The sequence below is a fragment of the Cyprinus carpio genome, chromosome B9 (genome assembly GCF_018340385.1).
Source record: "Cyprinus carpio isolate SPL01 chromosome B9, ASM1834038v1, whole genome shotgun sequence".
In the NCBI taxonomy this organism is placed as follows: Eukaryota; Metazoa; Chordata; class Actinopteri; order Cypriniformes; family Cyprinidae; genus Cyprinus; species Cyprinus carpio.
In genome coordinates this window covers 21219075-21246670 of record NC_056605.1, presented here as the reverse complement: position 1 = coordinate 21246670, position 27596 = coordinate 21219075, and the positions used below count along the sequence as shown (strand labels likewise).

The following is a 27596-nucleotide window of genomic DNA, read 5'->3' as shown; positions in this document are numbered from 1 at the left end:
TCCTTAACCTTAACCTTTTTTTCCTCCAATTTTGATGAGAATACCCTCAAATTAAAGTGTGCACCTTGACCATTATATAACTTAATATATGTAACTTGAATATGTTTTGGTCAGCAGCTAAAATAATAAAAAATTGTGCCTGTGTCCAAATATATATAGACCTAACTGTACATTATGGAAGTGCACTTTTTTTTTTTTTTGCCTGGTACTTCATATTTTATACAACTTCAGATTTTTATAGGGAACCATCCCTTATGACTAATATTCAAATTATACTCTTATATTAATATGCAAAAAAAAGGGGAAAAATAAATATTTAGTTAACCTAATATTTTTTTTAAACAAGCTCATCTTACCCCATTCTCCTGTCTTCGATTTTATTAAATTGATAGATCAAACAGTCACACCCTGTGTCAACCTTGTGACTTATACAAACTTGCCATTAAGTAAAGTATATAAGCAGGGAACTTTCTGGAACTTCACAAAATCTTCCTCTGAGATTCTGGAGGCAACGATCTAAAAACCAAGGTGAGATTTTAGCACTACAGAATAACCTTTCTACTTAAAGAATCTTTTTGATTTGTCTTTAAAATACATTGACAATCCACAGAGTGCAGACATTTAATTGTCTTTATCCTGCTTATTTATTTCTAGGTTCATCATGGCAATTCTGAGAAGTCTCCTTCTTCTTTGCATTGTGTTCTCCAATGTAGATGGTAACCAAGAGATATTTATTTTTAACATTTTTAAGATTTTTACTTGATATTCCATTTTAACATCTTGCTCTACCAAACCTTAACTGTTTTTTGTTTGTAGCTTTATGGATATAAAATACATTATTTTAACTAATATTTGCATGATTAATAAGGGATCTACTAGTGTCTAAAATACACACATCTGCAGCACATAATAACAATCATTAAATAAGCTACATAAAATAACAATAATAAAAAAGGTTTTTCAGATATTACAAGAGCCCTAATGTTTATGTACTGGATGCAGTTAATTTGGCTGAAAAATGCCCTTATGGATGGACAAATTTTGGAGTCCAATGCTACAAGTTCTTCCCTCAGACGGTTAACATGATCACAGCAGAGGTAATGTGTTATTTGTAGGTGATTTTTATTTTATTTATTATTTTTCTTTAAGTAAAACTTTCTTTTCTGCGAATAAATAATACAGAAAACTAATCATGAGCAAATTAACAATCAGACCAGACATTGTTCACAAGTGACTAAAACTTTTGTTTAAAAAAGTTACTTTGTGCTTCATGCTGAAAATAATATATTTTGTACTGACAATAGAAAAATCTGTCTATTTAGAGAAACTGCCAAAGTCTTGACTCAAATCTCGCATCTGCGCACAATAAAATGGAAAACGATTTTCTGCTGAGTCTGTTGCCTTCTTCCACGCGCTCTTGGATTGGTGCTCATGATGCTATACAAGTAAGTTAAACTGTGTGGCCTAATAAGACTTATTTGTTTGTCTAGACTGAAATTTCTACTTTAAACATGAAGATGGGTTGACTTTGCTGCTTACTGGATTCAGAATACAGCAGTGCACTCTTTATAATCACTCTCTTCACTCTTTAGGATGGACAGTGGGTGTGGAGTGATGGAACTACATATGACTACACTAACTGGTGCTCTATTGAACCTAATGGCGGTGGTGGCGAGAACTGTGTTATGATTAACTGGAACCGTAAGATTGCAATCTGTTTTTTTTTAACATGAAATGACAAGTGCCTTTAGTTGAACATTCTGTTTTATTTTGATTCTACCACCACAGTAATTATCAGAATAACTTATTTACTTTTCCCCCCCTACAGCTAACAACGCTTGCTGGGTCGATATAGCCTGTTCGTTTTCAGCTGGCTTTGTTTGTGCTAAAGACCTGTGAGATCATATGCAGTCACCTGCTCCACAGTTACTTTGATTGTACTACATTTACATTTTTCTGATCTTATCTTTACAAAAAAAAAAAAAGTTATTCTGAAATTAAGCTTTATTTAAATTTCTTCTAAACTTTAATCTCTTCTCAATACCTTCTCTGAAACTTTTACAATCAAATAAATAATAAATTAATAAAAGCATTGATAAAGCAAATTCTGTGTGTTGTGGAGTTCAATTAGTGTATAAAAAAATAAAAACATTTCACAGTAACTTTGGCTATCCACCTTTATCCTGCACCCCATTATGCTTTCAGCAAATTATGGAGGTAAATTAGGTTATATTGTAAATAATCAGTTAAAGGTTTGCTCTATGAATGCAATAATAAGCGTTTTCAAAAACATTCAGCCATCGATCATTAAAATGAATTTTAAAGGTATGAAAGCATTAACAAATTACTTTTAACATACCTTAATTAACCCCAAAAGCTTGATTGTTTCTTCAACAATATCATGCATGTGTTAAATGTCACTGTTGTAATATATGTCTACATTATGTAACATAAGTTGCCCTAATCAAAATTTCCATCGTTTTAACAGATAACAAATTTTGCATTAAACTGCTTCAGAAACATTTAGATAAACATGACCGATAGGGTTAAGAAGTGAAAAGGGAACACAATTACATTTTAAAGCATGTGAAAACAAACCTGGGGCATTCCAGTGAAATATTTGTGGCATACATCATAAACTAATTCGGGAGACCAAAAATGCACAGTATATGTTGTCTGTGTTGGATTTGGAATGCCATTAAATGATGTTATAATCAGGGGTGGGGGTGTGCAAGCTACACGGTGCACACAGCTGCTTCGTCATTTAAAAATGCAAGAAGACATTTGTAAGTTTTGTGTCTTACAGTGGATTTTAGGAATATCCACATCTGCAAATGATTCTGTGAACTGAACTGTCTGAATGAATCAAACTGAATCGCAAGAAAATTCTAAACAGCTGAAAGAAAACATACAAGCCATGACAGCTGAAATATTGTTAGAAAAAATTATTGTAAAGTTAATTTATCAGTAGACTAATATTTCTCTAAAAGACTCATGCCTCAGAGACATTTTCAGAAACATTTTTGTAATTTCTCAGAGTAGCCTACATCTGTAGATGGTGAATCTGTCATGAATTCTATAAACTTGCAGAGAAACAACCTTATGTGGCAGAGAAACGTTTGTATTTAAACTTCCATTTTAACGGTAGCTCTGTTTATTTCTATTGCATTGCTGTTTAAAATATTTAGCAGGTTTTATCATGTGCATTGTTTGAAGCGGATGTCTGTAAGATTTTAAAACTAGTGGTTAATTCATACATTTGTATGTCCTTACCTTCAAGCTGTGGAAATACAAACCAGAAGATTGAAGATAGTAAGTGTAGTGCTGAAAAGGAACAGGGCTACGTAAGGTCTTAACATTTCCTTATTATGACATCAATTGACTCTAGTCTCATAACAAGTGACTGGAAACATGCAGCACCTGTAATAGATTCACGGACTTTGAACCCATTTGAGCTGAACATGGACAACAACTCTGGAATTTACGAAACCTTTTTTAATCCTGACTCCAATAACAACTATCTGAATTCTGTTAATTTGTCGTGTGAATATTATACCGAACAGCAGTTTAATTTTTTGCCTTGTTTGTCTCCTACACATTCTGATCAAACCTCGTTTTCCACGATTCATGTGAATGCACGTAGCTTCAGAGAAAATTTCGATCACTTTAAAACCTTCTTATTTACCTTGTCGCACTCCTTCTCAGTTATAGCATTTACGGAAACATGGCTCCATAATGATACATCACACCTCTATAATCTATTACACTATAATGCTATCCACTCTTGTAGAGAAATGAAAAGAGGAGGAGGAGTCTCTCTGTACGTAGCTGATTCATTTAATTATATTCTCAGAAAGGATTTAAGTAATGACTTCGACCTAACATTAGTAGAATCTTTATTTGTTGAAATTCCCTCATGTTATTTATTTAAAGGGAAAAGCATTGTGATTGGATGCATTTACAGACCACCTGCTTCAGATATAAATACCTTCATTGATGCACTTGATTCAACCTTAGATATTATTTCAAAGGAACATAAGCTCTGTCTGTTACACGGTGATTTCAATTTGAATATCTTACATGCTGATTATACTGCTACACATGATTTTCTTAATACCCTGTACTCTGTAAATTTCTACCCTCTAATTACAAAACCTACTAGGGTTACCACACACTCAGCCTCTCTTATAGATAACATTTTGTTTAACTCATGTGACTATAAAGTGTCATCAGGGCTGTTATGGTGTGACGTGTCTGACCATTTACCAGTCTTTCAAATGATACATTCTGTCTTTGGAACTTGTATTACTAATAATGTGCATGTAAAATATCGAAATTTCACCCTCAAAAATATTGGAATATTCAAATTAGCCATCAGCTCTATCATATGGGATGAGGTCATGTTGTTGCAGGATGCTATTAAAGCCTATGATTTATTTCTGACTCTCTTTAATTCTGCTCTGGAATCCAGTTTTCCTCTGATAGCTGTAAAATCCAAAGTAGCTAGAGACAAACCCTGGTTTACCGGTGAATTGAGGAAATTATCTAGAAAGAAAAATCGGTTGTATCGCAAGTCTGTCACCAAGCCTACTCCTCATAACCTAGAAACATACAAAAAATATAGGAACCAATTCACAAGTTTAATTAGGGCGACTAAAAAAAAGTTTTATGCCGACCAGTTTAATCGAGTCTCTAATGACATTAAATCAACCTGGAACATTATAAATCAGGTACTGAGTCGTAATAGGAAGGCTGCATCTGCACCCATAGAGATGAGGGACTATGATAGGTGTCTATCAGACCCTATTGATATAGCTGATGGCTTCAATAATTTCTTTACCAAAATTGGTTCTGATTTAGCACATAATATACAGAAAACTGATAATGATCCATGTAGCCAAATAAATGGGCGGTACTCTCCCCTCCTTAATCTTGATCATCCAACTACGCAGGAGGTCCGAGATATTATTTTTTTCTTTAAAGAACTCAGCCCCTGGCCACGATGGCATTAAGAGTATCCTCCTTAAGGAGACCATTGATCATATTATTCAACCTTTTACTCATGTAATCTCTTTATCATTTCAATCTGGAATTATTCCCCAAGCTCTTAAAATTGCAAAAGTTATTCCCATTTTTAAATCAGGTGATACAAAGGTGTTTAGCAATTATCGTCCCATATCCATTCTGCCCTGTATTTCTAAGATATTTGAGAAACTCGTTTATGAACGATTAAATAAACATTTAATTGTTAATAACATTATTTACAAACATCAATATGGGTTTCGAAAAAAATATTCAACAGAACATGCATTAATACAGCTTGTAAATTATATATCAAAGGCCCTTGATAATAAAAAATTTGCTCTCTGTGTTTTTTCTTGATTTAAGTAAGGCTTTTGATACTGTTTCACATGATATTTTGATTTCTAAGCTTAATAGATATGGAGTGGAGGGTACTGCCTTAGTTTGGTTTCGCAATTATTTTATTAACAGAGAACAATTTGTTTATCTTAATGGTTTCTTTTCTAAAACTTCTAAAATTTCATTTGGGGTTCCTCAGGGTTCTATTCTGGGTCCTTTATTGTTTTTTAATTTATATTAATGATTTATTCCTTTGTTGTGATCATTTCCTACCTATATTATTTGCAGATGACACTAATCTCATTGCAGTACACGAGGATTTTGTCGCCTTGATCCAACATGTTAATGACGAGTTAAAAATATTATCAAATTGGTTTCGCACTAACAAGCTAACCCTTAATGTCAAAAAATGTAATTTTATGATATTTCATAATATTAATAAATTCTACCCCAAAGAACATGCTTGTATAGAAATTGATGGAGCTCCAGTTACTCAAGTGGCCTCAACAAAATTTCTCGGTGTCCTGATTGACGAAGGTTTAACTTGGTCCAAACATGTTGATCTAGTCTGTACAAGATCCTCTAAAATGTTAAGTATTCTAAGAATTGTTTTACCTTCAATTCACTCATCTGCTCATCTAATGCTTTACTACAGCTTTTTATTTCCCTTTATGAATTATTGTAATGTTGTCTGGGGTGCTACTTCTCCCACTTATCTCGCAAAAATTGTTAAAATTCAGAAGAAGTTCTTGTGTATGATTTCCTACTCTTCTAAATATGCTCCTTCTGCACCTCTATTTCTCAGATACAAGATTTTATCAATTGAGAAAGTCAATGTTTATTTATCATGCATATTTATTCATAAGTTTATTCATAAGAGAGAAGATTTTCCACCAACATTACAACACTTCTTTACTTTTATTTCAGATACTCATATCCATCAAACAAGGCATAGAGAAATAAATCTTGTCTTGCCGTTCTCTAGAACTTCAGGTCATAAAACTGACCTCAGCTTTAGGGGTCCTCAACTATGGAGTAAATTAAGTTTGTCCCTAAGATCCATGTCTTCTTTGCTTGTCTTTAAAAAACAGTTGAAAGATTTTTTGATTTTACAATGACAGTTTTTGTTATAGTACTCTGTAGTATATTATAGTTTTGCTGACTCTTATATGCTACTTTTTACTTTTGACTCTCCTTTACTATTTCCCTTAAACATCTGTAACTTTAAGTTACTTTCATTAGGACAATCATGCTTCTGAAAATATGTTTTTCCCCTCTCTTTTTTTTTTTTAGTAGTCAACTTATTTGTCTGCGTGCCTTTTTGTTTATTCATGTAAGTGGAGTGGAACTCTGTATAAACCCAACTGGGTTTCGTTCCCCTCCTTGTACTGTATCCATGTGATATCTGTGCAGAACAAATAAATAAAAAAATAAAAATAAAAATAAAATAAAAAAGGTCTATAGACCCAAAAACTATCTTCTCCCACTCAAAACATCAAAGTTGCAGAAGTTTATCACAAAACATCAAACATCAGTAATGTCATAAATGATTGTATTAAAATGAATGCCATCAAAACATTCCTTATAAATGATCATAAATCACCTGCCCTTTTGATAGTGTAGGGGAATTTACAGTTAAAACCCAAGGACCAGATATGATGAATGAAGACCAGGAGTCAGAGATGCATTCAATTAAAGAAAAATTTCCTGAAGAACATGGTTTGCAGTTTCATCAGCAGAAGTCCGCTTCAGTGCTATCGATGGAGTTCGTAGGCCGCTCTGCGTACAACTCAAAATCACCAACAATTATACTCTTGACAGAGAACTAATTGCGTCAATGCATAAGTCAGCAAAATTCTGATTGGTTCCAAAACCTAGATAAACTCTCCACAGACTTATATCTGATACGCTGGACATTGGCAGTTGAACATTTGTCCTGGAACTGTCTGAGCTTCTCCCTGTACAGACAGATACTAACACACATATGTAGAAAACTTATCAGAACTTCAAGGCCACCTAGCCCTAGCTAGAATTTTATCAGTATGGTTCGTTACACACACACTATGAAGTCATCATCTTAGAGAGTAGAAGTACAGCGTAAAGCAGGATTCTTTAATATCTCATAAGTGCACATAAGGTGACACATTTCACTCTTGCCATAACTTGATTAATAGTCAAACAAGATATAATGTAATAATATAATTAATATCAATGTGAAAGATATGGCAACTCGGCATTCACTCCTTCAATCCCCCGTTTTAGACCAAATGTGGGGTCCAATACCCCACGTCTGGTCTACTAAATGAAGTCAGGTGTAGTCATTATGCATGCTAAAAATGCAGGCTGTTGGTCAACATAAGCATGTGCATATACTTAACATCTCTGGTACTGTCTGACATTTCTAGTAATAAACATTATTTTGTACAAAATACTTCCCATATACATTCATCTACTTACTTAATCCCACTATTTCTGCACTTGCACTAGTCTTTCTTCACATAAAAAGATATGTTTTATCCAGTTAATCATTCTGTGTGTCCCTCTGCCTGGAAAAGTGTCCTCCATCCATATATGCTTTCATCAACATACCTTTGTAAATACCTCTCTTCCTACTACAGCTACTTCACACTTACCCTCTAAAACAAAACATTTATCCGACAGCCTTAAGACTAAATTTGCATAATAATTAACCAGATTCAACAAATCACTAAAGTATTATAGAGTAAAATAAACTCATTACAATGTATATATATTATTCTCCGGAAGCCCAGCTAAATGAATCCAAACCATTATACTGCAAGAAAAGGTATTGTAACTCCACTCATTCATTCCACCATTAGAAACCATGTTGTGGTTCAAAACAAAATGGTAGTCTAACTTAAAATAAACCATTAAGAAGTATGACCCAGATTAAGCCATCTTTAAAAACAGAAATAAAAGAAATCATAATCGTTATTTCCTCAATAACCTAGAACAGTTCCTAGTTTACTACTTAATAACCCTTTTATTAATTTTTCTTTCACCACGCATCCATTTGCCGTCATCTTAGTCCATATGCTATTTAAACATAAATGAACATAAACCTAAACTTGTCAATGTTAAGAACATTTGGTCGAAATGACATAAGTATCAAAGTGTATAACTTCAAAAATAGAACTTACTTGTTCACTTATTGTCATCCATGTATTTTTATATCATGGCATTACTGTTAATCATCCTCAATGCCTTATATTTATTATTATGATTTTTTTATGCAAATCTTCTCAATTATCATACCATATTACTGTACTCAGACTAAATTAACGATACATTCAGAAGCAAATCCTCAATACCTCGTACAAAGTCAATTTAGTTCTCACTGTTTTGTCAGTTAGAAATGCTTACAGGTCAGCTACCTGATCAATGTCTTAAAAACCCTTCATTCAATGTTTGTCATTTGGCAGTGATATTTATTTACTCAAAATTGTTATAAACCGAAAAAGAGCAGACAGAATTCCCAATCCAATAACTAAATGAACAATACTATTGCTTAGTTCTAAACGGCCAAATATTTATTAAAGAGACATTCTCAGTTTCTGTAAATCTGTTTTGAAACAGTATACATTATCAAAAAGCCCTGTCAGTGTTCACAATATTAATTTGATTTGACTTGACAGGTGTTCATAAGCACATAAGCTGTGCTATTTAAATTAATTCAAACCTCTTGTTACTGTATTCCTCCATCAACGGGTTAGCCAGCAGATCCAAAAGTTTTTGTTCAACTTATCTCTGTTCTACATAAACCAAACTATTGCATCACTCAGACCTTGAGGACCCACAAAGCCTTACAGCTCCTTTTGCTTTTAACCCATATTACATGAACTGTATTCACTCCTTTGTCTTCACACCAGCCTTTCTTTATGTGAGGGTGCTCTCTGGATGATTTGGTTAGTGACTTAGCCAATCTGTCACTGTTTATTTGCCGTAAAGTCTAAAATATTTACCTTTATCATTCCAATAACAGTGTTAACTTGTTAAAATTTAGACCCTCAGTTGAATTTAGGCATGTATTTTAAACCCATTATGGACGGCAATCTTAAATTTCACAAATCCAAATCATATAAACACTCTTAAACATATTAATCCAGAGAGTGATTCAAATCAGCATCATAAAGGCCAAAATAAGTCATTATTACCAGTAGCAGACAGAGCTGGATAACCAATCCACTTACAGCTCGTCCCATGTTCTGTATTCTCTTTTCATTAGATTCACTCAGAATTATCAGTATTAATTTTTGGTGTTAAATCGGGATTTAAACTTAACATTTTTCCCTATCAGTTTTACCTAGTTTATTACTAGTCTCTTATCTAGTCTCAAAGTTTGCCTGTTCATTAATAATTTTTATTTTGAGGAAAATCAGCTGGGTTGTTTTGGTCTTAATATCATTGCTTTGTTTGGGTTACTCTTGCTTAGCAGGCCGATAAGAGAAGCAGAGCACCATCCCTGCGTCCACTCAAGGAGTTTCTCTCTCTCTTACTGTGCAAAATATCTTTTGAGAGTTTCACCAAACTTTAACTTGGACTATAATATCAAATTAATTACAACATATAACCCTTAATCATTTAAATAGGTTAAAAATATCAAAGTTTCTATATCTCAAATCTCAATTTAGACTGTTTAAAATACATAATGCTAGGAGCCTTTCTTAGAATTACAGTAGTTTTACATTAAATGCTTAATTTCCTTAACCTTTGTTATCTAAACCATCTCTTGATTCAGCAAAAGTAGTCTTCATTTTAAGTCACCACCATATCTTGTAATCATCTTATGCCATTCCTAATGACCTGCATGAGTAAAAACTATGATATATACTTATTAGTTCAATATCATCTCAGCCTCATAAGAAATTTTGTCTCAAAATAATGGCTGTCATCACATGGTCTCAGATGGTTCTTGAAAGCCCATTGCCATTACCTCTTTATAAATAAGCTTCTTTTCCTCAGGGTGTGATCCCCTGGCATAGTTGCATCAAGTCGTGGACGCTTGTCATAACAAGCCATCAAGGAACGCGATTGCTGGTGATCAGGTCTGGAGGAGCTCACATTTTTGAGGCAGATTCCTGTACTTCCTACAGTTCCCCTCTTAATGATGCTCTAGGCCTATGAAGCATCCGCTCAACTCCACTACCATCTCACATATAACACCTCTCTTCGGGGCAGGTGCCCAGTGGCGGTGACCCCCTGCCTTAGGTTGTCCCCTATTGGCCAGAAGAGGATCTTACCCGTCATTGAGAAATCACCTCATGCACACTGGTAACCGCTCTTTCCCGTTGCAACATCCTCGACAGTGTTCTTCCAGAATCCAGTATTTCCTGCAGCTTAGGAAAGGTGCACTCAAGAACCATGAGAGCCATTGACACCACCTACTAGTGTTAAAACATTGAGACAGGTTAATCACACTAATATTCAATTTTATATCCTCAAACCAACATGCTAAGATTACTCAGTGAATATAGATTTCTCACCCGTCCATTCAGTGTAATGTTCTGCTACTTCTGTAGCTGTAGCCATCGGACCCTGTATGATGGTGAAGACTAAAAATAAGACAGCTAAGTTACTGGTCATAGAACAAATAGCAATACAACTGTTTAACTATTCAAAATCATTACGTCTATAGCTCAGGGTCTGTATTATGATTTTAAAGACCTCATGTTTCTTCAACAATAGCTCCTAAATTGTTATGCATTATTTTTACAATCTCTTATTTCTTAAATGTATTGGGCAGTTTAACATTTAACTACCAATTGCCCTCTTAATGCATTAAATCTGAACTCCTTGTGTCATGTCCTTTAACATCTCATTGTCTATGATTTGACTGAAACACTGCGCTTTACTATAAATAGCTTATCACTTAAGACACAGGCTCAGATAACAGCATTTTAGCTGACTTTGAATGAGAGAGAGAACTCCGAGGGACTGGTAGCAATGCATTTTCATTCATTTTTACATAATTTCATCATTTTACTCTAGCCCAGCTTAAAACTTGTCAGAAATGACATGCACTTTTTTATTTGTATTTTTACTTTATTTTTGCAACTCAAATGTTTCTCAAAGTTCTTTGCAGTCCTTGTCATTACTTTTACATCAACTTGTATGTATTCATTCACTTAATTCTGGCCATGGCTTTGGAATTTCAACAATGGTTTTAAATCTGTCAGGGGATATCTTACCCAGATATGTTACTTCGGGTCATGCTAGCTGTGCTTTCTTTAAATTAACTTTGAAACCCCCGTTTGTGTTACTTGTTTACAACATTATCATCTCATATGCAAACAATAATTTTTAACTGGAAATTGGCAATTTTCCAATAAGAACATGTCTCTGTTACTTTTACAGCTTAAACCAGAGTCATGGTGGGACTAGCATGAGATAAAAACAACTGCTTCATTGCAGTCAAAGCAATCTTATCTTTTAAAGCAAAACATAAGCTTCTAAGTTTTTCCAAAATGCTACTGCCAATTTGTGTGTGTGCCTACAGTCTTTTCACCAACTCAGAATTCTGTTCAATATGCATTTTCAGGACTTTCAACAATTATACAGGAACTAGAACAGATCTTATGATATCATTCTTTGTCATTTAAACCTTCTATGTACAAAGAATCAGATTAAATCATCACTCAGTTACTTCTGGGATTATTTTTAACAAATAGGCACATACATTTAGAATTTTTTATCTCTCTGGTTCTTTCTTTGTTTGAAGCCAGACAAGTTTTTGTTTTAACTTTCCAATCAGAATCAAAGCTCAGACTGACCATTCTTTCAATGAATTCAGAGAATATTTTTAAAGTCAGAGCTTCAGAGCAGAGCTGTTTACAGCATTTGCTCTCTTCTGTTTCATTATTTCTATCAGGGCTGAGCAAGTTACCTAATTTGTCAGTCATATTTCTATCATAAACCAAAAAGAGATTGAGGCGGCGATCTTACCAACAGCACTTGACTTCTGCATGATGAAACTGCAAAGTATATTCCAGAATTTCCATATACTGGTCCAATCCAATTAGGGTCATGAAAACAAAATTTTAGCTCTTTCGGGGCTGTTCCTGATGCATCCCAGATCAATCAATCCTTTCCCTTAAACTATATATCTATCTGTATATCACATATAGATTATCACTATTTATTTTTAACTCAAATTTTTGGGTATTCTGTTCCCTAACCACTGACCTGACCTATTCACTAAAGCTCGGGGTACCCCTGTCTGTAATGGTGGGTGGTCGAGAGTTGGAAGAGCTATTTACGACTAGAACCCACGCCTAGCGTCTTACATTCTTCTCGGTATTTCCTATACCCTTACTATGGCTCACCCGGTCGTAAATGCAATTTGCCTTGGCTTTCTATGCTTGACCCAGCACTGCCCTTTACGGCTTCACATGCTCTTTGGCTCTCTGTGCTTGACCCAGCACTGCCCTTTTTACGTCTGGACGTGCCCCTTGGCTCTCGGTGCTTGACCCAGCACTGCCCTTTATGGGTTCAAGTGCCTGTTAAGAATGCGTTTTTGTCCCCCTTGGACTGTGCACACCTTTAAAATTCACGTCTCTCTTAGACCTATAGGTGTGCACTTGTACACCTGTAACTGTTCAAATCTCTAAATATAATCTTTTCCTAAGACCTACCGATGTGCACTTTTACACCTTTAACTCACAAGGTTACTTCGTTTACAGGTGTACCGTAACTACGACACCAGTTTACCTACTCCACCCAGGAGCCGGTGTCTAACTCCCTCACGTCTGAGTGAGTTTATCTTTCCTCCTTCTCTCGACCCCCTCCGCTTACAGACAGTCCCTAACCAGCAATATTAAATATAAAATCTTTCCTACCTTGGTCTGTTGATTGATCAGGGATGTCACCAAAGAACAATTGCCCGCATTCTCCACCATTTAACTGTAGGAGAATTTACAGTTAAAACCCAAGGACCAGATATGATGAATGAAGACCAGGAGTCAGAGATGCATTCAATTAAAGAAAAATTTACTGAAGAACATGGTTTGCAGTTTCATCAGCAGAAGTCAGCTTCAGTGCTCTCGATGGAGTTCTTAGGCCGCTCTGCGTACAACTAAAAATCACCAACAAAGAAAACTTATCAGAACTTCAAGGCCGCCTAGCCCTAGCTAGAATTTTATCAGTATGGTTCGTTACACACACACTATGAAGTCATCATCTTAGAGAGTAGAAGTACAGCGTAAAGCAGGATTCTTTAATATCTCATAAGCGCACATAAGGTGACACATTTCACTCTTGCCATAACTTGATTAATAGTCAAACAAAAAATAATGTAATAATATAATTAATATCAATGTGAAAGATATGGCAACTCTGGGGACTTCACTGGGGACCTAATGTCTCTTAAGTCTCATGCTAGCTTCACGTGGATCTTACGATCACAACCTCGCCAGTCTGATGTTAGTCAGAGGGTGTAGATAGAATAATACCTGTTTTGCCTGCCGCCTACTGCTTGCTTATGACAAAAAGTGTAGTTCACTTAGTCCTTTCCTGTACAACCTGCTAATACCAGTGATAGACAGAAATCAGAAGGTTTCTGATGACGTGCCTACTGCTCCTATTATTCTCGAGCCTTCAGTTTGACCTATCCTGGACGTAAATCTGCGGTAACAAAAGCCTCCTATTGTAACCACGTGGCAACCCTGCTCCTGCACATAGACACTGTAGCCATATGGGGAACGGCCGAGTGATCCACGCAGGAGACAAACAAATTTAACATAGTCACACATGTAGCAGTTATCCTAATTTAAGGCACATGGTCTAAAATGCATAGTGTACTGGCCTTACTAAACTTCTGGCATCTAACTATCCAGTAAGTTAAAAAGTCACTCAAAAAAACTCGCTGGAGACGTTAAGTTGTTTATGAAGTTTATGAATCAACTGTGAAACTGTAAAATACACAAAGGATACAATTACTTAGTATGAAATTATTAACAATGATTATGTAAAGATAATTAAGCTAAGAAAATATCCATCGTAATGTCAAAATAACCTTCTTAAAGAATCACACAATAAATTTAACACTATGTACTTACAGATGCAAAGAAGGATGATGTTCAAGGATTAGCCAAACAGCTACCACATTTTGATGAACTACTGCAGTACTACTCACATTTCCTGTTTCCTGAACTAAGAGAGTACAGGTGACTACTTTTCAAAATAAAAGTCCTCACTAAATACACACATACAAAATAATAAACATTTCTAATAAATCAAAATCAATTCAGTCCAGCACACATAGCAAAGCACTGTTTTAGAGAATAAACTTAACTAGCCAATGTGTACATGTAGTAGCACAAACAATTATACAGTGTGCTCTATGGGCACAATGTGTATAACACAATTACATTTTTGAATCATATCTGACAGCAGAGAGACACACAGCAGCGAGCTCCAGAGACTCTCACACACTGCATGGGGGTTTTTCTGACTACAGATTCCCACAGTAATGTTTTTGTCACTTCTCTTTTATACTCAGACCAGAAACAAAGAAATCTTCAAATCAGTTGTAAAACAAAGACCTTTTGGCTTGTTAGGTTCTCATGGCCCCAGGGTCACACCTGGCTTGGAGATAGATGGATAGATAGATAGATAGATAGATAGATAGATAGATAGATAGATAGACAGATAGATAGATAGATAGATAGATAGACAGACAGATAGACATACCCCTTCCTCAGCAGAACACAATTCTACAAAAGTTTTCATTATTTCTTATAATACAAAGCCCCTTTCACACTGCACGTCGGACCCGGCAAATTGCCGGAACATTGCCGGGTCGACTTCTGTGTGAAAGCAAACACGTCCCGGGATTGATTCCGGGATTGTTCCCGGGTCGGGGACCTAGTAACATTGCCGGGTTCAGTCCCGGAACAAGCTCTGTGTGAACAAAAGCCAGAACTAATGCCATGTCGTAGTGATGACGTGCGTTATCGCGTGACTCTTTTAGCGTGTTTTGAAGGCAGATCAACGTTCGCGACGAAAAAATATGCGCAAACTGTAACGAAGCAGAGATCAGTTAGTTCCTTACTTTCCACGCTGAAGCTGAGATCGTTCATCAGCGTTAGTGAAAGTTAACGTGCCTAATGTTTTCGACTCGTACATTACACGTCACACCCTGATATCACGTGTATTCACGGGACCTTTACGGGTTGTGTGTGAACGCACGCACATATTCCAGGTAATCACTGGCAGTGTGAAAGTGCAAAATCTAGCGACCCGAGTACAAATGCCGGGACACATTACCTGTGTATTTGCCGGAATCGCAGTGTGAAAGGGGCTCAAGTGACTACTGTGAAATTGAGACCATTTTACCAATCGCACAGAGATCTTTAAAATGATACCAAACATGAAGGGGATGAAAAAAGATATTCACAAGATATAATATGACATATGGATATTCTTGCTGTTGGGGGAGAAGAGTGAGAGTCAGAGGCAGGGAGGGGAGAGGAGAGGGAGGAAGGGGGTTGTAAATGAGCAAGGAGATAGGTGATGTTTACTCTCCTTGAAGATCTTTTTTCCAGATCAGTTTTATTGTTTTATTGCATGGTAGCATTGCATCTTTTTTGCGTGTGTTCCTGAGTTTTGGCTTCTTGAGGAGTTAATTTCATAAGGAAATAATTTCACTCCTTTCAAGTGCTAGACTAGCATTTCTTATCGTGCGGCAAATAGTGCCTTTATTGAGGTTTTCAGCATCTCTAACAGAATGAAGGAACATGCCACTTGCGAAGAATCGCAGCGCTACATAGACCATCTCTGGGACAGTGAGAGCGTGGCTCCACACTGTTCTGTGTTGTATTTTTGGACCCAGCAGCCTACACAGATATCGGATGCCATCACCAGAGAATCTGTACCTCAGTCAGATATTTGTCTGCAAAAGACAATGGGTCTGACCTGTCTCGGAAGACTCTTTCATATGCCTGAATGCTTGTCTGAGTATTAACACTTCCATGTCTAGTACATCATCCAACAAAGGACACGCCATTGTTAAAAGTAAACACCTAAATTGGATTTAAGCATATATTGACCTCGTCATGGACTTAAATTAAACCACCTTTGCAACTTCATCAGCCATTTCTTATAATCTCAACAACTGCAATAATATATGTATTCATCAACAGATAAATCACTAGGATTAATCTTACCCTGGTCTGGAGCAGGCTAACTGCAAAGAATAAATCTCCATAGTAACGTAATTTAGCTTAATTTAGCGTGCTTTCATGCAGCCGAGCCAGGGCTAAATTCAACCAGGATAACTAGAATCCCAGCTTAATCCCTTATCTTGCTTTTGTGTAATGCTCCTCAGATTAGAACATAATTCAAAACAGGGATTTTAAAAAAGACTATTTATTTATTTAAATTCCGGTTCATTTTGATGGGAAAAAAAATTGATTCTTTAATTCTCCTTTCCAAAAAAGTTACTGGTTAGAATTCTTAAAAATGGCAAATAACGTTATTATAATAAAAAGAGCAAAGTCTGTTAATTTACATAGGCTATATGTTAATTTGTATAATGTGCATAGAACCAAATGGCCTAGACACCATAGAGCATATTTTTTCAGCATTTTAAATTTTGTTTAAAAAAAAAATATTCACACACACACACACACACACACACACACACACACATATATATATATATATATATATATGTATATATACAGGTGCTGTCATATAATTAGAATATCATCAAAAAGTTGATTTATTTCACTAATTCCATTCAAAAAGTGAAACTTGTGTATTATATTTATTCATTACACACAGACTGATATATTTCAAATGTTTATTTCTTTTAATTTTGATGTTTATAACTAACAACTAAGGAAAATCCCAAATTCAGTACCTCAGAAAATTAGAATATTGTGAAAAGGTTCGACATTGAAGACACCTGGTGCCACACTCTAATCAGCTAATTAACTCAAAACACCTGCAAAGCCTTTAAATGGTCTCTCAGTCTAGTTCTGTAGGCTACACAATCATGGGGAAGACTGCTGAATTGACAGTTGTCCAAAAGACGACCATTGACACCTTGCACAAGGAGGGCAAGATACAAAAGTTCATTGCAAAAGAGGCTGGCTGTTCACAGAGCTCTGTGTCCAAGCACATTAACAGAGAGGCGAAGGGAAGGAAAAGATGTGATAGAAAAAAGTGTACAAGTAATACGGATAACCGCACCCTGGAGAGGATTGTGAAACAAAACACATTCAAAAATGTGGGGGAGATTCACAAAGAATGGACTGCAGCTGGAGTCAGTGCTTCAAGAACCACTACACAAAGACATATGCAAGACATGGGTTTCAGCTGTCGGATTCCTTGTGTCAAGCCACTCTTGAACAACAGACAGCGTCAGAAGCGTCTCGTTTCAAAAAGGACTGGACTGCTGCAACAAGACCAACAACATAACAGAAGGAATAGATACATAAACACATAAAAACATACTTTGATTCATGAGAGTATTAACAGGCACCCATACCAATGTTTACACAAATATGATTGATATCTAACCGAGCTGCACCAAGGGCTTGTGAGCCTCATCATAATAGAGTTTTGAGACTCATCAAGTCGGGACATGAACTTAAACATTAGGTTCCTCAAGAGAGCCTGTAAAGTGCTTAGCCCTGAGTCACACAAGAGCTTACTTGCACTGCTACTCCTGGGCTTTTCTAGCAGTATCCTCAGGCAGTCATTATATGCTACCTGAAGTTTGCGCATGGTCTCCTTTTTGTAGTTGACCCACAATGGGGCTGCATACATAGGGGTGCAGTGAGTGTGGTCATGCACGAAACAATCTCACCTTCACATCATCAGAACAGTGATGGAATTTCCGGACTAACATGTTTGCTTGAACATACAACATTCGTCTCTGCCTATACATATCTGCATCATCTTCCAACCTGTCAGTGAGGATGTGCCCAAGATATTTCGTACAATAAGATACACAGAGGGATTGCCCTGACAGGTAAAACACTGGAAAATGCAGCTTCTGATCCTGCTTGGTCCTACATATCAATACAACACTCTTTTTTGCATTGTACTTTACATCAAACTCAACCCCATACTCAGAGCATATATCTAACAGTTGCTGGAACCCAACAGTGCTGGAGCACATAATAGCCAAATCATCTGCATACATCAGATGGTTTAACAGAGTGTTCCCTATCAGACAACCTGTCTTACACTTCCCCAACTGTTTCGACAGGATGTCCATGTATAGGTTGAACAAGGCTGGAGACAGAAGTCCCCCCTGCCGTACTCCATTGCCTACACTGAAGGTCATTGCCTTACAGCGTGAAGGGGAGTGAGGATAGGCTGTTTCCCCATTTAACTTGCATATGTTGTTTGGCATACCAGTAAACCAGGATATGTATGATGCATCCAGGCACACCCCTAAGCTTGAGTTTAGTAAAAAGCTTATGATGATTTACCCTGTCAAATGCCTTGGAGGCATCAATAAACCCTAGAAATATTGTAGAACCCTGCCTTCTGTAGGATTCAACAGCTTCTTTCAAGGCATAGATACATAGATCTGTACTGTGCTTGGCCTTAAAACCAAATTGATTTTCTGTGGTGTAAATGAACTCACTCAGTCTATCTAGTAGCATCTTTTCTAACACCTTTGAAAGAATGCTGGCTAAGGTGATGGGTCTATAGTTGTCCAAACTGGCTATTTTACCTGCCTTATCCTTAATGACTGGCACTAATGTGACTGTCAACATGGTGTCTGGCAGTATGCCATGTGTCATCAGCCCTGTGAGGCAGATGGACAATAGAGCTGCTACCCTGGGGCTGGCTAACTTAAGGTGCTCCGCAGTGATGTTATCCTTGCCACTAGCTTTTTTATCAGCTAGTTGCTCTATAACATGATAAACCTCGCTGGGAGTAAAATGAATCACTTCCTCCTTTAACTTGCCTACACAATAAGGCTCACTTTTAATACAGTTAAACAGAGCTGCGTAGTGCAGCCTCCACTGCTCTGCTATATTGTCTCCACCAGATACCCCTTCAATGTGGCATGGCAGTACTGCTTTGGCCCTATTTGTAGCGTTTACCCCTTTCCAGAACTCAGTGACATTGTTACCAAGCAAGTTTTCAGCCATAGAATGAGCTCTTAAGGCTTGCTCATGCTTCCCAACAAAGCACACTGCATATTTGTATCTAGCATTTGTAAGTTTCTTATGCTCTAATTCTGGCCCCTGTCTGGGTCTACCAGCTATAACCCAGGCTCTATGAGCTGTCTTAGCGGCTTCTTGATGGGCAGCTACATACTTTGTCCAACCAGGCTTGGTATTCTTAACCTTTCTGGAGTGAGTGTGTAGAGGTCTACTGGCCTCATATATAGCACTCACTATACTATTGTACATTTCACATAGGTCATTACAGTGAGTGTCATCATCACAGTTAATATTTGGACATAAAATAGCATCCATGGGTAGCTGTACTTCCCTTAAGAGAACATCTGTCCTCCCACAATAAAACATGACATCCTCTTTAGATTGTTTAGCCCAATTCACTTTGACCCCATTGGCGCCATCTTCTGTCAATCTGCTGCAATCAGGTAGGCTATCAACATTTATCGTCATAGAGACAGGTAAGTGATCAGTGGTAGTCAACCCATACATAATTTCAACTGTTTCCAGACTATCATGAGCATCAGATGTACAGATTACATGATCCAGCCAGGATGTTGTGTGCCATGCTTCACTGATGTAAGTATAACTATCTACAGGCAGAAATTTCATGCTGGAAAGAACCAGTTTACTGTCATGACAGAACTGCATCAAGTGCTGACCAAAGAGAGATTTGTCATCAGAGATGTCTGCATTTAAATCACCCATCACAAATATATTTGCATATGTACATTCCTTAATGTAAGAGTTTAAAAATGCCAATCTGTTCATATATTCATCTTCATTTTAATAGCAATCATATGGGGTATAAACATTTAAAATGATAAAAACATTCATATCATGCATAACTTTAATTGCAATACACCAGTCCACCTCTAATCTAATAATACTGATCATTGGGTCATATTTCTTGCGCCACAGAATGGCCACACCTCCAGGTATTCTACCACGTACCATTCTAGTGCTTAAATCTGTTGTGGACTCTCCTGCTCCATGGAAATCAGTGTGGACAGAATTAAGTTTATCAAGGTCCTGTTTGGCTAAAAATGTCTCTTGCAGGCAGAGAATGTCTGTGGTCTCCAGTAGCTGGTCAACAATAACATGATGCGCTCTGTCCCCAGCAGTCTGTCCTAGGCGCAAGCCTCGTGAGTTGTATGACACCACTCTGACCACCATCACTGTGGCTAGCACTAGGCATCATGTACCCCAGCCCCCATTAAAGGCACATTCATCACTGCCATTAGCCCCCCTGTAGACTTGGGTTTGCGTGCTTCATAAAATCACCGCACAAAAGTTCCTTCAGGCCACAGCTCTGGATTATACGTTTCACCCACTTCTTTGCACTCTGCAGTTATTTTAAATGAACTGAATGAACATCTTTTGACAAGTTACATCACGCCAAAGTTTATCTTTCATGTAACTAGACAAAGTCGCAGAGTCTAAATCAGGTGAGAATTTTGTTGCAAATACACTCACCAGCTTAGACTTAATGACTTGGATGTCTCCAGCAGTACCAGTCCCAACAATGCCACCAGTTTTCTTACCTTTGGGAGGATGCAGAGGAGGTTTGGCCTTAACTGAAGCATTTCCAACGGCTGTTGCTCCTCTTGTCCTGGACCAAGTTCCAGGGTGGGGTAGCAGCCACATCACTCCACGTGACATGAGGGTCTCCCTTTGTGGCTCTGATTGGCCCGTCCAAGCCCAAGGCAGAACTCTCCACCTTCTGGCTTGAGTCTTTCTCGCTGGTCTGGCCCTCCATGCCAACTTGGGTCTTCTCACAGACTTGTGGAGTGGAGGATCTCTGACTTGTTCCAGGCTTGTTGGTTTGGAAAATAGGCCCTCTCTCCAGATTTGGTCTAGGCTGCTCAGCACCCAGACATTGATTTATGTCTGCGGTGATAATCCGCAGATCGGATTATATTTTTGCAGCCCAGTATGAGCCATAAGCTTGCGAGTAGTACCTGGGCACAGTTCAAATAGCAGTTTGGTGGAGTTTGTAATCCATTCTGATCCAAAATGGTCCACAGCCATCAAAACAATCTCGTCCTGTTTCACAGTTTTGATCTTAATAGAAAGAAAGTTTAAAAACTCATCTTCCACAATCATTTTCCCTGTATCTGTGCGGTAGATTTCAGGTTTCGTTCGAATTTTACTTCTGCCTGCACATGCAGCGGCGGCCATATTGTGTGTATAGATCAATTAGAACTATTATATATCATTGCTCTTTTGTTGTTTTTGATTGCTTCCATTGTCCTCATTTGTAAGTTGCTTTGGAGAAAAGCGTCTGCTAAATGACTAAATGTAAATGTTAATGTATATATATATATATATATATATATATATATATATATAGATATGATTGCATAAAATGACAAAAAATAAATTGATAAAAAGAAAGCAAACCACTTTCCAAGAAGGCCACAAACTTTGCGTGCCGACAAATTTGGCAAATATTTAAACAATTTCAACTGTCTTTAAATGTTGACTTTAGCAAATAATATTATCTTCATTATCACTTGATGACATCAATCACTAGTATAATTTACATGTGCACACCTTTTCTCTGTTTCCTTTTCCTTGTATTGTACAAACAGACAACAGCGATGAACAGAGTTATTTTTGGATATCTTTTCATATTCACAATATAATATTTTATGAGGGATCAGGTTTCCTGTTTATGTGTGTAATAAATAATAAACAAAGCTAAATTTAAAAAGCTAAAGTTATTGTCCCTCCCACATTCAGATTTACAGTGTTAAGTAAAATTAAAATATAATTGAACGGCTCTGTAATATGAATCTGTAGTATCACTGTCCTCTTGACGTTAGACACACAACACCAGCCAATTTATTGACTTTTCATGTAATGTGTAAAAAGAATATTTGTTTCTGCTGCTTCTTCGACTGGCAGCCTTTAATTCTTGAGTGAACTGCAACTTTAACAATATATTAACTAGCCATAAAAGTATGCTATGTCTGGATTTGAATCCAGACCAGGTCCCTAAAATATCATCAAAGAACCATTTCTTTAGTCATAAATCTGAAATATAAATCCTTCTTATGTCTCACAATTATGACTCTATACATCAAATGTCTTGCAAAAACACATAAGACCAATGCACTCAAGAAGGTAACAGCCACTCAACGTGTTTTTTTTTTAAATTCATTTAGCCATGAGTTAATAAAAGCTTTTTACATTTTTTAATCCCCAAGAATCTTGGCCTAAAGTGTTTTTGCCAGTTGAATTATCCTTATCCAAACTGGGATACAAGTATTTTACTCCAGCAATGTACCAAATGTACCAAAAAACACATTTGCATTGTCCTGATGTTGTGTTGTCCTATACATCAGCAGCCTGATGTTTAAACCTTGTCCTATAAGGACTTATATATAAAAAAAAAGGTCATTATGACTTAAGCAACTTAACTATAAGTCTTGGCCAAATGGTTAGAGAGTTTGACTCCTAACCCTAGGGTTGTGGGTTCGAGTCTCGGGCCGGCAATACCATGACTGAGGTGCCCTTGAGCAAGGCACCGAACACCCAACTGCTCCCCAGGAGCCGCAGCATAAATGGCTGCCCAGTGCTCTGGGTGTGTGTTCACGGTGTGTTTGTTTGTCACTGTTCACGTGTGTGTTCACTGCTGTGTGTGTGCACTTTGGATGGGTTAAATGCAGAGCATGAATTCTGAGTATGGGTCACCATACTTGGCTGTGTGTCACGTCACTTTTTTTCACTATATGTTCAAAATAAAAAATATGTCAGGGATCTGCAAGAAATGGGACCCAAAGGCAGATGAGAAGACAAGGGTATTTCATAAACAAAATGTAGACAAGAACAGCAGGGGGAATGAGTGAAACAGTCCAAACAGAGGGGCAGGGCAGATGACACAACACGGGCAGGAGGGATGACCACTGAGACAGTCCAAGATGGCTACAGACTCGAGCATGGAGGCAGCTCCAGAGGAAAGACCAGGGAGGAACACAGGGAACCCGTAGCTTGAAGTGAAACTCAAATGTCGCACCAGTCTAGCCACTAGAAAGAGAAACAAATCTAGATTAGAATGCACAAAATCAAAAAACAAGAACTAGACAGAACTAGAGAAGACCAAAAAGGAAATGAGAACATAAAATAACTAGACAAGAGATCAAAAAATAACTTGAGCAAGATCAAAAGGATAAATTCTGGACCAAGAAACACCAAAATAAACCTGCAGAGACAAAAGGAAAAGGAACCCAATATATGGAGTAGCACACATGAGGATTAGGTTAAAAAAATCAAGAAGACAAGGACTAAACAAGGGGGTGTGACCAGGGGAAACAAGGAGGTGGGACAAGAGGAGCACATGGCAGCGCAAACAGAGACAGAACCATGTGCTTAGACACAAAACAAACAAAGAAACACTGAACAAAGACAAGACAGTCAGGGCAGGATCCTAACAAAATAATTATTTAGTTAATCTAATATTTAATTTTTATGCAGTTTCAACTTTCCCCATTCCCCCAACATCCCAGATCAAACAATCACATGCTTTATCATCCTCATCATGACGTAAACACACTTGACATCAAGTAGAATATAAAAGCAGGACTTTTTCTGGAACTTCCAATATAGACCAATATATATATATATATATATATATATATATATATATATATATATATATATATATATATATATATATATTATATATATATGATATATATATATATATATATATATATATATATATACATACACTACAATGTACCTATATTGTTCATGTTGTATTGCATATCTTAATGATATATTGTTACTAAAATTGTCATTTTCAAACACATTTAGCTCTGTTGCATTATGTTTTTACATTCAGTATAAAATGGTTATGTTTAGGTTTGGATTGGTGTTTTGTTAAGGGATTTAAAAATCTAAATATAACTAATTTCTTTATGATATAAAAGATTTGTGTATATTTTAAATATGTCCAAATTGTACGTTTCACCATTATTAAACGTTAATTATTAATATATGTATAACCAGTGAGACCAGGCTGGTAAAAACATGTACTATGTGCTAAGTGAGTGCATTATATGACATAATTCATTTAAATGTTACTACATGAAGACACTTAACATTAACATAAGTGGGACTGGTGATTTGTTTAATATTTGTTAAGTAAAACTTTATTTTCTGCAAATAAATAAGGCAGAAAACTAATACTGAGCAAATAATCAATCAGACCAATTTGTTTGCAAATGACTAAAAATGTTTAAAAGGTAATTGATGCTTTGTGCTAAAACTGTTCGATTCTGAATTGACAATAATAATAAAAAAAAAATGTGTCTCTTTAGAGAAACTGTCAAAGTCTGTATGCAAATCTCGTATCTGTGCACAGTAAACCTGAACACGATTTTCTGCTGAGTCTGTTGCCTTCTTCCGTAACTTGTTGGGCTGGTGGACATGATGGTGAACAAGTAAGTTTTATGCCTAATAGGGCTGGGTTTTGACAGATTTTTGACAAGCTTTCGATTCCATTCAATATCGATTATTTTTGATATATATCAGGTACAGTACATGCCAAATTTTCTCAAGGAAAGAAAATCTCTCAACTAATGCTGTAAAATATACATGAGAGTCATTTGGTACTACATTACTATAATATTGAAGGTCAAAATTGACTGATTTGTAAGCTATAGCATATGTATAAGTTTCGAAAAGAATAAAATTACAATTAAATAATAATATTTCTACTTAAATTCGTTTTTTTTAATATAAACATTTAAATGGTGGCTGTCATTAAAAAATGATGGATTTATTCAAACATAAATTAAACATAAGAACAGTAAAAATTATAATAAATATGTTATATGGTGCATATATTTATCAAAATACCCCTCTCTAGAGTTTATTTTTCTGGCTGACTAACGAGTTTACGATGATCACCGAATATGTTTGTTTCTGAGGTAAATGTGACGTTACGTGACAATGTTTTCAAGCTGTTATATTGACGTCCTTGCGCGGCTGAAACACTTCTTGAGTGATTACATGAGACAGGATACGTATTATAAATTGTACTCTTTCTTTTAATTTACCTTCCAATGTTTAATCCAGATTATTTTGTGCTGAAGCTGGTATTAATGTGGAGGAGATGATCAGTTCACGTGCGCTACGCAATGCCGCGTCTGTTGAGGCGCTACAGCGATCTTTCACTCCACATTAAACAATGCCAAAATGGCATTTATTGTTTTAATACTGCAATACAGTGGACATAAATTGAAACCTGAGACTTTTTTTCATATTAAAAGCACCAAACCACAATGCTTATTGCGATTTATTGGATGGGAAATGTTCCGTCCATTAACTGAAAACAGGCTAAACTATTTGATTCTTGGGATTTAAGAATCGATATCGTTCCGTAAAAAAGAGAATCGAGATATTGATAATTTTACTCAGCCCTAATGCCTAAAGAGACTTAATTGTTTGTCTAGACCGAAATTCCTTCTTTAAACATAAAGCAAACTTTCTAATGAAGTTGGTTTGATTTCTTTAAAGCTTGACTGAATTAGCTTCTTACCAGAGTTGGAGTATAGTTAGTGTACTCTTTGTAATTACCCTCTTCACTCATTAGGAAGGACAGTGGGTGTGGAGTGATGGAACTGCATATGATTCTACCAATTGGTGCTCTGCAGAACCTAACAATGTCGGTGCAGGTGGTGAAAACTGCATAGAGATCATCACCTTGAGCTGTAAGAATGCAGTTTTTTGTGTGTACTTTCTATAATAATTTACATACAGTAGCCTAACATGAAATGGCATTTGGATATTAAGATACCATAAGTTGAACATGCTTTTTTATTTAGATTCTAACACTACTATACTGATCAGAATAACTTGTTTCATTTTTCCAACCTACAGCTTACCGTTGTTGGAATGATGCACCCTGTTCATCCTCAAGGAGCTATGTTTGTGCTAAAAACCTGTGAGGTCATATTCATATCATATCCTGCTCCACAGATACTTTGATTATACATTTACATTTTCTGTCTTTATTTTAAAAATCTCTTCTATACTTTAATCTCTTCTCCATTCCTTCTCTGAAACACTCATCAAATCAATAAAAGCATCAATAAATAAAATAATGTGCGTTGTGGACAATGTATACAAATTATGCATAGCAAGGCTGGTTATTAGAATGGCAATAAGCACACATGCTAATCACTAACAAACTCTAGAAGACATACAGTATGTATGCAAATATCCACCGCATCCAACTCTCATTTTGTTTTCTGTTTTATAAAATATCGCATTACTTTTTCTGTGAGATCATGAACAAGACCTTTTGCAAACTTGTTTGATCGATAAGAGCAGTAATGATTCATTCTGTCTTTTTCTGATTCTAAACAGACAGAAAACACACAGGACTTTTTTTTATTTTATTTTTTGAGATTTGCAAATTTAATTAAACACTAAACTGCAATAAATATTCAAACACATTTAAATAATCATAATGCCATTTACTAATTTGTAATGAATTAATAATTGTCAGCCTAATACATCTACTATGGCAATATTCTTCACATCATGAACATTGTTTACATAGAAGCATGCTATTTTTTAATCAAAATGTATTGATTTAATCTATTTGATTAGTATACACATTTTTTTTAATGCAGATCAAAGGTGGAATAAATACTGCAGTTACACTTGCATATTTATTAAAATATAACACATAATTATTAATACAATTAAAAGTACAAATCCCTCATTAACAAATAGACACAATTTATAACTTATAACAAATAAATTGTTCAATATTTTTCTAGAGCAGGGATCTCCAACCCTGCTCCTTGAGAGCTACTCTCCTGCAGACTTCAGTTCCAACCCTGCTCCAACACACCTGTCTGTAACTATCAAGTAGCCCTGAACACCTTGATTAGCTGCTTCAGGTGTGTTTGATTGGGGTTGGAGCTGAAATCTGCAGGACGGTAGCTCTACAGGAGCAGGGTTGGAGACCCCTGTTCTAGAGTGAAAATTAGATTGATTTTTCTCAAAACTGACTAATCCTTTCGACTGACTTAATCTTACAAATATTGA

At 36.3% G+C, this 27596-nt stretch overlaps 2 protein-coding genes across 2 annotated transcripts; both read left to right on the top strand.

Annotated features, from left to right (window-relative positions):
- Window positions 1-448: 448 nt before the first annotated feature.
- On the top strand, window positions 449-2105 carry LOC109058658 (ladderlectin-like). Its single transcript, XM_019075852.2, has 6 exons — window positions 449-528; window positions 655-716; window positions 1003-1097; window positions 1323-1445; window positions 1593-1701; window positions 1829-2105. Exons 2-6 carry the CDS (start codon window positions 662-664, stop codon window positions 1897-1899), a joined length of 453 nt encoding a protein of 150 aa, XP_018931397.1. The 5' UTR covers window positions 449-528; window positions 655-661; the 3' UTR covers window positions 1900-2105.
- Window positions 2106-23430: 21325 nt separating this feature from the next.
- LOC109078318 (ladderlectin-like) lies at window positions 23431-26638 on the top strand. The gene is made up of 4 exons (XM_042730439.1): window positions 23431-23517; window positions 24854-24976; window positions 26131-26248; window positions 26418-26638. The coding sequence occupies exons 1-4, from the start codon at window positions 23431-23433 to the stop codon at window positions 26483-26485; spliced, it is 396 nt and encodes a 131-aa protein (XP_042586373.1). The 3' UTR covers window positions 26486-26638.
- Window positions 26639-27596: the final 958 nt, after the last annotated feature.

Bases quoted from the DNA above. Each gene is read 5' to 3' on its own strand.
- LOC109078318 (XM_042730439.1), top strand. From the start codon at position 23,431: ATGACCACTGAGACAGTCCAAGATGGCTACAGACTCGAGCATGGAGGC. The intron at 23,518-24,853 runs GTAGCTTGAAGT...GTGTCTCTTTAG, and splicing joins GGGAGGAACACAGGGAACCC to AGAAACTGTCAAAGTCTGTA. The intron at 24,977-26,130 runs GTAAGTTTTATG...TTCACTCATTAG, and splicing joins GTGGACATGATGGTGAACAA to GAAGGACAGTGGGTGTGGAG.
- LOC109058658 (XM_019075852.2), top strand. From the start codon at position 662: ATGGCAATTCTGAGAAGTCTCCTTCTTCTTTGCATTGTGTTCTCCAAT. The intron at 717-1,002 runs GTAACCAAGAGA...TACTGGATGCAG, and splicing joins TGTGTTCTCCAATGTAGATG to TTAATTTGGCTGAAAAATGC. The intron at 1,446-1,592 runs GTAAGTTAAACT...TTCACTCTTTAG, and splicing joins GTGCTCATGATGCTATACAA to GATGGACAGTGGGTGTGGAG.